The sequence below is a fragment of the Chiloscyllium punctatum genome, chromosome 19, assembly GCF_047496795.1.
Source record: "Chiloscyllium punctatum isolate Juve2018m chromosome 19, sChiPun1.3, whole genome shotgun sequence".
NCBI lineage: Eukaryota > Metazoa > Chordata > Chondrichthyes > Orectolobiformes > Hemiscylliidae > Chiloscyllium > Chiloscyllium punctatum.
The window spans coordinates 81,106,214-81,118,831 of NC_092757.1; the positions used below are offsets into that span (position 1 = coordinate 81,106,214).

General features: G+C 45.6%; 1 protein-coding gene across 9 annotated transcripts in view; it reads right to left on the bottom strand.

Annotated features, from left to right (window-relative positions):
• LOC140491527 (rap1 GTPase-activating protein 2-like) overlaps positions 1-12,618 on the bottom strand; it is a 407,584-nt gene that overhangs the window by 58,322 nt on the left and 336,644 nt on the right. For all 9 annotated transcript variants that reach the window (XM_072589835.1, XM_072589836.1, XM_072589834.1 and 6 more), the window contains 3 exons: positions 10,554-10,598; positions 8,308-8,340; positions 5,006-5,218 (listed from right to left, as the gene is read on the bottom strand). In XM_072589835.1, coding sequence (XP_072445936.1) covers positions 5,006-5,218; positions 8,308-8,340; positions 10,554-10,598 — 291 coding nt within the window. The remainder of the gene's footprint in view (positions 1-5,005; positions 5,219-8,307; positions 8,341-10,553; positions 10,599-12,618) is intronic.

Below are 12,618 nucleotides of genomic sequence, written 5' to 3' on the forward strand. Positions count from 1 at the left end.
TGTGTCTGGAGTGGGTGGGGGGGAGTGGGGATGGACAGTGTGTCTGGAGTGGGTGGGGGGGAGTGGGGATGGCCAGTGTATCTGGAGTGGGGGGGAGTGGGGATGGACAGTGTGTCTGGAGTGGGTGGGGGGGAGTGGGGATGGACAGTGTGTCTGGAGTGGGTGGGGGGGAGTGGGGATGGCCAGTGTATCTGGAGTGGGGGGGAGTGGGGATGGACAGTGTGTCTGGAGTGGGTGGGGGGGAGTGGGGATGCCCAGTGTATCTGGAGTGGGGGGGAGTGGGGACGGACAGTGTGTTTGGAGTGGGGGGAAGTGGAGATGGACAGGGTGTCTGGAGTGGGCGGGGGGGGGAGATGAGTGGGGATGGCCAGTGTATCTGGAGTGGGGGGGAGTGGGGACGGACAGTGTGTCTGGAGTGAGGGGGAGAGTGGGGATGCCCAGTGTGTCTGGAGTGGGGGGGAGTGGGGACAGACAGTGTGTTTGGAGTGGGGGGAAGTGGAGATGGACAGGGTGTCTGGAGTGGGCGGGGGGGGGGGAGATGAGTGGGGATGGCCAGTGTATCTGGAGTGGGGGGGAGTGGGGATGGACAGTGTGTCTGGAGTGAGGGGGAGAGTGGGGATGCCCAGTGTGTCTGGAGTGAGAGGGAATGGGAATGCCCAGTGCATCTGGAGTGGGGGTGAGTGGGGACAGACAGTGCGTCTGGAGTGGGGGGGAGTGGGGACAAACAGTGTGTCTGGAGTGGGGGGAGTGGGGATGCCCAGTGTGTCTGGAGTGGGGGGGAGTGGGGATGCCCAGTGCGTCTGGAGTTTGGGGGGGGGGGGGAGTGTGGGGACGGACAGTGTGTCTGGAGTGGGCGCGGAGTGGGGAGGGCCAGTGTGTCTGGAGTTGGGGGGAGTGGGGATGGACAGTGTGTCTGGAGTGAGGGGGAGTGGGGATGGACAGTGTGTCTGGAATTGGGGGGAGTGGGGATGCCCAGTGTGTCTGGAGTGAGGGGGAGTGGGGATGGACAGTGTGTCTGGAATTGGGGGGAGTGGGGATGCCCAGTGTGTCTGGAGTAGGGGGGACTGGGGGTGGACAGTGTGTCTGGAGTGGGGGTGGGCGGGGGGGGGGGAGTGGGGATGGACAGTGTGTCTGGAGTAGGGGGGAGTGGGGATGCCCAGTGTGTCTGGAGTGGGGGTGGGGGGGGGGGGGGGGAGTGGGGATGGACAGTGTGTCTGGAGTAGGGGGGAGTGGGGATGCCCAGTGTGTCTGCAGTGAGGGGGAGTGGGGATGCCCAGTGTGTCTGGAGTGGGGGGGGACTGGGGATGGACAGTGTGTCTGGAGTAGGGGGGGGAGTGGGGACAGACAGTGTGTGTGGTGTGAGGCAGAGCCTGGACGGACAGTGTGGAAGATTGTTGCGTTGGGGATCGATGTGGGTGGTCAGCAGTTAGTGAGCCCAGTCAGACCACATGGGGGAAGGCTCCTGCATTCAACTACTGCAAGCCCTTTATGGAAAGATTGCAATGTTTATCACTATAACGGTATTTCTAATTTTTCTAATGTATACAATGAATAACTGTAAGGTAATGTAACTTTTTTTTATTTCTCCATTTTGTATTTAAGATTTGTACTTTGTACCTAAGATGGCACGGTGTGGGGTGACTTTGTAAATGTTTCAGTGTACTCCTGTATTTAAATACAGGTGACAATAAACCTAATTCTAAATTCTACCTCTTCCACCCTGTGGGCAGCATTGATCCAAGGGAACCTGTGTTTCATCTGTTCAAAGAGGGAATAAAGGGTTGAACAACCCTATCACAGCTCTATGGGAATAGGGCAGGGAATGAAACTACTTAGTACTTTCCAAGTGCTATCACAGGTCTGCTGGGCTGAATGGCCTCCTGTACACCATATGAGTTTATGATTTTTTACATCAAGTGGCTGGTATCCTTCAACTCACTCTGATGGACTCTGAACAAATATCTGGAGGGCAAGATTTTGTGCTCAGGAAGTTTCACAAGGAAAGGCTATAATTATATAGTGTCAGCTTGAGTCCAATGCCAAAAATATAGTTCAGAATAGAAACGGTGTGTTAACAGATAAACAATTGTGTAGCTTTAGGGCAAACTATACTGAGCGTTTGGCAACTGTTTTGCCGGATTTGGAAGAACTGTACCTGTCTCGGAGATGATAGCTGTTGGTGCAATGTGCGAAATGTGAATAATGTTCCATCCCTCACGTTGATGAGGAGAAAACAAACGTTTTGAATAAAACAAGATACAGCAATGTTATTTGTGCACATTCCATTTCTAAATAATTTCTTTAATACCCATTCCAAGTAATTGGATGTTGACTTCTGCTCCTAAATCCGGGAATTTGGCGGTGGAATAGGACACTCAAGCAGAGCTGCTCTGCTCCACCTGTTTCTACCTTTTTTCCTTTTTTTAACCTCTCCCCTCCCTTCTCTCCCTTGTCTCAGCCTTGGACATCTGCCCCCTGGCCTCTGATTTCTGGCTTCTGAAACAGGGGACTCTGCCAATGACCAGGGCCTGAAGCAGGGACTGTGACAATGACCAGAGGCCTGAAGCAGGATTCTGCCAATGACCAGAGGCCTGAAGCAGGGACTGTGACAATGACCAGGGGCTGAAGCAGGGACTCTGCTAATGACAAGTGGTCCAAAGTGGAGCAAGGCAATATCCAGTGGTCAGACCACATGGAGGCTCCCTGTGCTGATCTGCTGTGGTGAGTCCTTAGACAGAGACTGAGATGCTGGTCTTTTTAACGCTGCTTCTTGTTTTTCTGACCTATGGTCATATTGTGCATAACTTCTTTTCTTAATTTCTCTATTCTGTCACAAAGGATTACCTTTTTTACCTAAGATGGCACTATACGTGATGACGTATACATTTTTAACTGTACTCATTTGAGTACATGTGACCATAAAATTAGAACATAGAACAGTACAGCACAGAATAGGCCCTTCAGTCCATGATGTTGTGCCAATCATTGTTCCTCGTGTAAGGTAAACCTAATGTACGAACCCTCAAATGTCTGTGACCATATGCATGTCCAGCAGTCTCTTAAATAACCCCAATGACCTCGCTTCCACAACTGCTGCAGGCAATGCATTCCATGCTCTCACAACTCTCTGCATAAAGATCCCACCTCTGACATCCCCTCTATACTTTCCGCCAAACAGCTTAAAACTATGACCCCTCGTGTTAACAATTTCTGCCTTGTGAAAAAGTCTCTGGCTATCAACTCTATCTATGCCTCTCATTATCTTGTACACCTCAATTAGGTCCCCTCTCTTCCTTCTTTTTTACATTGAAAAAAGTCAGAGCTCAGTCAACCTCTCTTCGTAAGATAAGACCTCCATTCCAGGCAGCATCCTGGTAAACCTCCTCTGAACCCTCTCCAAAACATCCATATCTTTCCTATGATAGGGCGACCAGAACTGGACACAGTATTCCAAGTGTGGTCTAACCAAAGTTTTATAGAGCTACAACAAGATCTCACGGCTCTTAAACTCAATCCCCTTGTTAATGAAAGCCAAAACACCATATGCTTTCTTAACAACCCTGTCCACTTGGGTGGCAATTTTAAGGGATCTATGTCCCTGCTCACCAAGATCCCGCTGCCAAGAATCCTGTCTTTAATCCTGTACTCAACTTTCAAGTTTCACCTTCCAAATTGTATCCTTCGCATTTATCCACGTTGAACCCCATCTGCCACCTCTCAGCCTATCTCTGCATCCTGTCAGTGTCACGCTGCAGCCTACAACAGCCCTCTATACTGCCAACGACACCTCCAACCTTTGTGTCATCTGCAAACTTGCTAACCCATCCTTCAAACTCCTCATCCAAGTCAATAATAAAAATTACAAAGAGTAGAGGCCCAAGGACAGAGCCCTGTGGAACACCACTCACCACTGACTTCCAGGCAGAATACTTTCCTTCTACTACCACTCGCTGTCTTCTGTCGACCAGCCAATTCTGTATCCAGACAGCTAAATTTCCCTGTATCCCATTCCTCCTGATCTTCTGAACGAGCCTACCATGGGGAACCTTATCAAATGCCTTGCTGAAGTCCATATACACCACATCCACCACTTGACCCTCATCAACTTGTCTAGTAACATCCTCAAAGAACTCAATAAGATTTGTGAGGCATGATGTGCCCCTCACAAAGCCATGCTGACTACATTTAATCAAGCCATGCTCTTCCAGATGGTCATAAATCCTATCCCTCAGAATCCTTTCTAACACCTTGCAGACAACAGACGTGAGACTGACTGGTCTGTAATTGCTGGGGATTTCCCTATTTCCTTTCTTGAAGAGAGGAATTACACTTGCCTCCCTCCAGTCCTCAGGTACGACTCCGGTGGAGAGCAAGGATGCAAAGATCTTCGCAAGCGGCGAAGCAATCACATTTCTCGCTTCCCAAAGCAGCCGAGGACAAATCTGGTCTGGCCCTGGTGACTTGTCAATCTTAATGTTTGTCAAAATTTTCAGCACATCAGTTTCCTCAATCTCTGTCCATTCCAGCATGCTTACCTGCTCCTCAATGGTTTCATTCACTACAAGGTCCTTTTCTTTAGTAAAGACAGAAGCAAAAAATTCGCTTAGGGCTTCCCCTACCTCCTCAGACTCTATATTCATTAATTAATTCAATTAAATTCAATTTGTCTGTATGTCTACATGACCTCGGAACAGAAGTAGGCCATTCACCCCTTCAGGCCTAACATAAGCCTCTTAGTCATTCCCCAATCCTGTGCTCGGTCCTGACCAGCTGCTGGTTCAGGCGTGGAGTGCCACAGAAATGAGGTTTCCCTGTAGGTGGGAACATCTCAACAGACTAGCAAATCAAAACTTGGTAGCCATATTAACATGTAAGGCAATTGCTCTCAAAATTATTTCAAGAAGTCAATAAAACATGATTGGAACAGTTTGTTTCTCGATTGATAATTTCATTCTGTACAGTGGGTCAACTGCATGGCATGCCAATCACTTCCTGGGCCACTGACCTTATTGAGAAAGTGCTTCCTGTAAGCTCTGGCAGTGCTGTTGCATTCCAGCTTGTACCCAAAGGTGCTGGGACTCAGGCTCTCTACCACATCCTCCTCGCAGAAACTACTCTCGGATGACGTTGGGGTATTAATGGTATCCATTCCTTCAATCCAGTACCCACCAAACTGGGGGAGGATAATGGACTGATATGGCCCCGCTTTCTCGATGACCTGGATAACACAGTTCATTCTATTTGTTAATCCTCCGGTAAATATCTGCACCTTGTCCAGAAGCCCACAGGGCATTTAGCATTTTAATTCTCCTCTGAAGAATTTTACTCAAGGATATTTCGGTGAGATATTTGGTGATGATTTCTGCCTATTGGCCATTAATCTGATTAAGTGGACCCAATATCCATTGTGAAACCCGACTGATTTTATGAAAATAATCATGTGGTCTTTCATCCTCCCCACTACTTCACCAACCAGATGTAGCACGATGAATTTTTTTTTGATAGGGACACAGAAAAATACACCTCAGGCTTTCATTGCACAGGGTAACTTTTCTAGACTGGCTGCAAAAGAGGGAGGTGTCCCAGCCCAGAAAGGAAACATTTCTGTGTCACCTGAGGGAGAATCACTGGGGCTCTGGTGAACTTGGATCATTCAAGTGGATCCTATTCTGAGCTCGTAAAATGCGCCCTGCAACACCCAATGAGGAAAATCTGGTCGGAAATTGGGTTTTAGTTGGCCACTTTGTGACAAACACCAAAACTGGTGATCTGCTCAAAACCCAAAGGTGCCAATCCTAAAGGTGAAAAACGAAATTAGTGATGTAAGAGGCTGAATAAGACTCAACTCCCAGTCAATGGATAATATTCCATTTGAAACTTTTGAGTGAGCTTAAGGTATGGAGCAGAAGTAGACCATTTGGCCCATTGAGTCTGTGCCACCATTCAATGAGGTCATAGCTCATCGGATCAATCTCAACTTCATTTTCCCGCCTTATCCCCTTTAAACATTGATTCCTCACTGTTTAAGGGAAGGGATGAAATGGTAAAATCAATCAATGCCAAGATCTAGATCTGATGAAATACCTGTGAATTAGACAGGTACAAATGTTGTGGTTCTGTTTGCCGAGCTGGGAATTTGTGTTGCAGACGTTTCATCTCCTATCTAGGTGACATCCTCAGTGCTCGGGAGCCTCCTGTGAAGCGCTTCTGTGATGCTTCCTTCGGCATTTATAGTGGTTTGTCTCTGCCACTTCCGGTTGTCAGTTCCAGCTGTCCACTGCAGTGGCCGGTATATTGGGTCCAGGTCGATGTGTTTGTTGATAGAATCTGTGGATGAATGCTATGCCTCTAGGAATTCCCTGGCTGTTCTCTGTTTGGCTTGTCCTATAATAGTAGTGTTGTCCCAGTCGAACTCATGTTGCTTGTCATCTGCGTGTGTGGCTACTAAGGATAGCTGGTCATGTCGAAAGTTCAACAACTACTTGCAAATACCAACACCTACCAAAAGAGAGAGTTTGACCCCACCCCAGAGCTCACCAATAGGATAATCAACACACTGAGGAACCTGCAAAAAAAACGGACAGATAACCAGGTTTGATCTACAGAGAATGAAACCTGAAAGCTACATCACCCCCAGATTCTATGGACTACCTAAAGTGCACACAAACCAGACATCCCACTCAGACCAATCGTATCGCTACCAGGGACACCATCACACAAACTGGCTAAAGAACTACAGCAGAAACTGAAACACCTGATCAGCGGATCCAGACACTCTATACAGTCAACACAGGAATTCTTGGACATCATCAGAAATATACACATAGACAAGGAAGAAACTATGGTTTCATTCGATGTAACGGCACTGTTCACCTCTATCGACAAAACCCTAGCCAGAGAAACAATAGCCAACCTGCTGGTCATACAGAACAGACACCAAGACAGGGAAGCTATCAACAAAGACTGCATACTCAAACTACTGGACCTGTGCCTCACAACACACTTCACATTCAACAACCAAACATATGAACAAATCAACGGCACACCCATGGGCTCACCCATCTCTGGACTCATAGCAGAAGTGGCAGTGCAAAGATTAGAACAAACAGTCTTACCGTAAATTCAACCCAAACTCTGGGTCAGATATGAGGATGACACCTTTGTAATCAGTAAAAACACAGAAGTAGAGAACACACACCGGATCATCAACGCCACACTCACAGGAATCCGATTCACTAGAGAGGGAGAAAAGGACAACCAACTCCCATTCCTAGACGTGATGGTACAGAGAACACCTAACGGAGAATTCACCACAAAGGTTTACAGGAAAGCCACACACACAGACCAAGTCCTGAAATACGAAAGCAACCACCCCAGCACACACAAAAGACATTGCATCAAGACACTGTTCAAAAGGTCCACAACACACTGCAGCACACCAGAACTACAAAAAGAGAAAGAAGAACACTTCTACAATGTATTCACCCAAAACGGATACCCCTGCAATTTCATCAACAGAAGCCTAAGGGAAAGACAACGGAACGAGGACATGCCGCAACCCAAAGGACTAGACATGTTACCATACATCAAGAACATTTCTGAACTGACAGCCAGACTACTGCGACCACTAGGACTCATAACAGCACACAAACCAACAGCCACTCTCAGACAACAACTCACCAGGACAAAGGACCCGATACCCATCATGAGCAAAACCAATGTAGTGTATAAAATCCCATGCAAGGACTGTCCAAAACACTACACCGGACAAACAGGAAGACAGCTAACGATCTGTATCCATGAACACCAACTAGCCACGAAACGACACGACCAGCTATTCTTAAGTAGCCACACACGCAGATGACAAGCAACATGAGTTCGACTGGGACAACACTACTATTATAGGACAAGCCAAACAGAGAACAGCCAGGGAATTCCTAGAGGCATGGCACTCATCCACAGATTCTATCAACAAACACATCGACCTGGACCAAATATACCGGCCACTGCAGTGGACAGCTGGAACTGACAACCGGAAGCGGCAGAGACAAACCACTATAAATGCCGGAGGAATCATCACAGAAGCGCTTCACAGGAGGCTCCCAAGCACTGAGGATGTCACCTAGACAGGGAACGAAACGTCTGCAACACAAATTCCCAGCTCGGCGAACAGAACCACAACAAGGAGCACCCGAGCTACAAATCTTCTCACAAACTTTGAATAGGTACAAATACTTCACGAGTACTCTCATTTTCTAACAGCAAGCCTCTCTGAATAAATTCTTTGAGTATTTAAGATAGACTTACCTCATCAATACTGGGATAGGGGATGTAATCATCCTGGAAAACAAAACAAGCACATATATGAACCTGTGTAAATTGATGCCAAAAATATCTATTTAAAATCTCTGACACTGACAGTGTCCTTTTCCTGTCAACCTGCAGAAAGGATGTTGACTAGGTATGTAAAACAAGAAGTGTAGCACTGGAAAAGCACAGCAGGTCAGGCAGCATCCAGGAGCAGGAGAATCGACGTTTCAGGCATAAACCCTTCATTCCCGAAACGTCAATTCTCCTGCTCCTTGGATGCTGCCTGGCCTGCTGTGCTTTTCCAGCACACTATTCAACTCTGACCTCCAGCATCTACAGTCCTCACTTTCTCCTAGCTATTTAAAACCCCTTGTGTCTTAATTCTGTGCAAGTCTTGCAACTAACCCAGGTGTTAAAACAGAAAGTTAGAGGTTAGCAACATAACCTAAACCTGACAAGGAATTGAGATGATTTAAAGGAGTGGGAGGATGTCTGTGTGTAGCAGCAATACCAACATTGGCCAACTCGTCTGTTCTTGCATTTCAGATGCTATAGAATGGATGTCCCATTTTATATAAAACAACTGGTCACAACTGATCAATGCTAAATGGGTAACAAAATTTACTGTTTTTCTGACCGTCAGGTAACTGCTCCCTTAGTGCAGCTACAAAACAACTTCCAAGTTGGAGCATGTTGGAGCAGAAGGTGGGAATTAGCAAATCAAATCTATTTTGCCATTGATGGAGATTAAGCACTTAACGCCACACATCTGCCTTTGCCTCATATTCATTAAGACCTGTGATTATCCAAAATGTATCAACCTCAAATTTAAGAAAACTAATTTGAGTAATTGCAGAATTGTCATTTGCAGAAGGGTGTTCCAAATTTTGTGTTGAGAATTACTTCCTAACTTCACTCCTGGAAGATTTGGCACTAATTTTTAGACCATTCCTCTGGTCAGTGAACAATAATAATTTCAATCTAAAGCCACTGAGTTCAAGGGCGATTAGGGACAGGAAGCAAACACTACCTTTGCCAATGATGTTTCTGTCTCTTGAAATAACTTTTTAAAAAATTAATTCCCTTTATTATCTTGAACTTTTCAACTAAATAATCTTTTACCTTCCTGGGATTACAACCCCAGTTTGATTGCACTTTAAGGTCAGGTATCACTTTGGTAAACAGAAACCACACTCCCTCCCAATCCTTCCTAAGATGTGGTACGTCAGAGACGTTCATAATGTGTGCTCCCTAGTTTGTGCCACATCATTCAAACAAAGTTAGCAGGAAACACAAGCCCCTGATATTGCTGCGCCACAGCACTGATTGGCTGGACTGGCTACTTTCCTCTCTCACTCAGCAGGAAGTCCCACATCGGATGGCTGTCAGTCAATCTAACTTACGCTTGTGAAGACAGTGATACTTGGTATTACGTTGCACTCTAACAGATAGCCCCTTATTGTCCCCATCTCCCTTCCCCTCGTGGACTCCGTCCCATCTTTTCTCCAACCCGCATTCCCACAGCTCTCACAGAGGAGTCATGACAATTTTCAGGCCTTAAAAATAGGTCACAGTGGGAAAAATATTTGGGAAGCACATCCTATGCTGTTTGGTATTATTTTCTTTTGGTACTAAGCTAGGGGGAAGCAGCAGTCTAATAGCATAATCGCTGGACCATTAATCCAAAAGACCCAGGGAATATTCTGGGGACTTGGGTTTGAATCCTGTCAGGGCAGATGGTGGAATTTGAATTTAGTAAAAAAGAATTCATTGTTGATTGCCAGTGGGAATAAAAACCATCTGGTTCACTAATGCCCTTTGAGGAGGGAAAATGTCATCCTTAGCTGGTCTAGCCTACAAATGATTCTAGATGCACAGCAATGTGGTTTACTCTTAATTGCCCTCTGGGTAATTAGGGATGGGCAATAAATGAGGGTCTCGACAGAGATGCCCCCATGAATGAAAAAAATTGTTCCAATTGCTATGACTTACTTGGGCATCAATATTTTTGAAACGTTATGTTCCCTATTAGAGATCCTGTCATAAGTTTGGGCAAATACTCGAGTGTTGTCCAAATGTTAGAGTGATCCAGAGCTTTGTTGAATGAGACATAGACAATATCTGGGGCCCTCGGCACAGAGCAGATGCCTGAGTTTCCTACATAGCTACAGCATCTAACAAAGGATTCCCGGAGTCAGACTGGTAGCACAATATTTAATTAAAAGCTACAGTGAGTAACAAACCTTCTGCCTGTTGCTCTTGTCCTTCTGCTCATCAAACTTTAGAGTCTGTTGGAATCAAAAGAATGTTAAGGCTTATTTGGAAGCTATAAAATAAGTTTACAAGGTCAACCAACAATACACATACTATCCTGTATCTCAAAGCCACGAGAACTACTGCAGGGAAGAAACACAGTTAGCTAGATAGTAGTGTGGCTGTCCGATTCACAAATAACTCAGCAGCGTCAAATTTTCCGTCATTTTCAGAGATCCCCCTTCAGTCACTGCTGGGGATTGGGAACATCAAGAGTGGTGTATATTGTAAGGTTGGTGTTGGTATCCTTGCAACAGTCAGCTGCTAACACCCTGTTTCATTGAGGAGGTGTAAGACGATGAGTGGGAAAAACAATTACGTTCAGCAATGGCCATCCTATCCAACTTTGGGTACTGTCTTCCTCAACTGCTGGCAATACTAACTTCTCCAAGAATGAAGGGAAACAAAAGGAGAGACTCTCAGGCCAAATCTGAGGGGCACTCTCCCAATATTCCTCCTGGTTCCAGGAGCGCTCATTTGCCATGTCACAGTGCTCATATTCTGTTGACTCTTCACTCATTCACACTGCCCTCTGGCACTACCCTCCCCTCAGATATTGTATTGAAGCAGCTGTTGGTGGGAAAAAGGATGTGGATTGAAGTCAAATGCAATGCTTATTCTGGTAACATGAAAAATGTAAGTCACCCAATCGTATTTCAAATAGGCCTCACCTGCATCAGCATTGGGACAAACTGTACTTAAAACTGTGATCTTAGGAAATTCGAGAAAGATCATTATGCTGGGGAGGTGGGAAATGTTTCTGTAATTTCTCCCGTTTCTGTTCTGGGGAATGTGTCGATCCTATCAAGGCCACATGCAATGCCTACCCTGCTTGCTCCAGATAGGTAGTTAATAGGCCTTCTCTTTGACTCATTGCAATCTTGTTAGTGGAAGTGTTCCAACAGTGATGTTAAGTTGGGAACTTCTCACATTGGTCCAATGGTAATGAAGGAATGGTAATGAATGACTGAAGCAGGTTGGTATATAGCATCAAGGGAACCCTGAAGCAGATGATGTTCCCCTGACAATTGCAAACCTTTTCGAATTCATAGAAGCAGAAGATCCCACTGAATTAGTTATAGTTTGAGTTTGGAAGTACTGCTTAAGCTTATGAGCCTGTTATATAGCACCTGTGATTGTAAAAAACTTAGGTGATGAATTTTATTGTAGCCAACATATTTTGCCACATTAAAATATGTTGAATTAACTGTGATTGTTCCTAACTCTTTCATAGCCAGTACAGTGAATGCTGACAACATTTGCTCTTACACATGTCCTGCATCAGTACTCAAGATGGCATATTTCTCTTGGAATGAATTGAAAGTGCATAGCTTCTAAACACCCAGTCAGACTCCCATTATAACATGCTCCTGGCCCTAGCTATTTTGGAGATTACTCCAAGAAATGCTCCATTAATTTACAAACCAAGCACATGGCATGATCCAGTCAGGTGATAAGTTGCGGCATTAAAGCAAAGATTGTTAATGGTGTGAAACTGAGTTGTGTGTGCAGTGCAGAATGGAGTCAAAAATTATGGATAAAACCTGATCATTTAATACTCAGGACTCTTAACAGTTGAGCAATGATCTACAAGACAGGGTTGCTGCATTCAGTCAGTTTTATAGAAACATCGATTTTGTTTAACAACTGATGTTAGATGATTAATTATAGTACAATATGATGCTGAACTCAAGCCTTGGCACATGACCAGCGTTGTTCTTATCTAGTGCTTTTCAACGTGAAGAGAAAGCTTGATCTCCCCTCGGTGGCTTCTTATTGGATTTCAGTCTTTGTTATAACACAACGAAGTGACAAAGTCACACTACACTCCCTCTCGACCTTAGTATCACCTCACGTCGTCAGTGTTGAGCGATGCTTGGATTGTGCAAGCTGCTCATCAATTGCTGCCTACTCTCCAGTTCCTTGCAGTGAGGAAAAGGCAGGAGATGGTCAGACTGAGGTGGAGTGACCCTGACCCTGTAAACTAACCTGCTG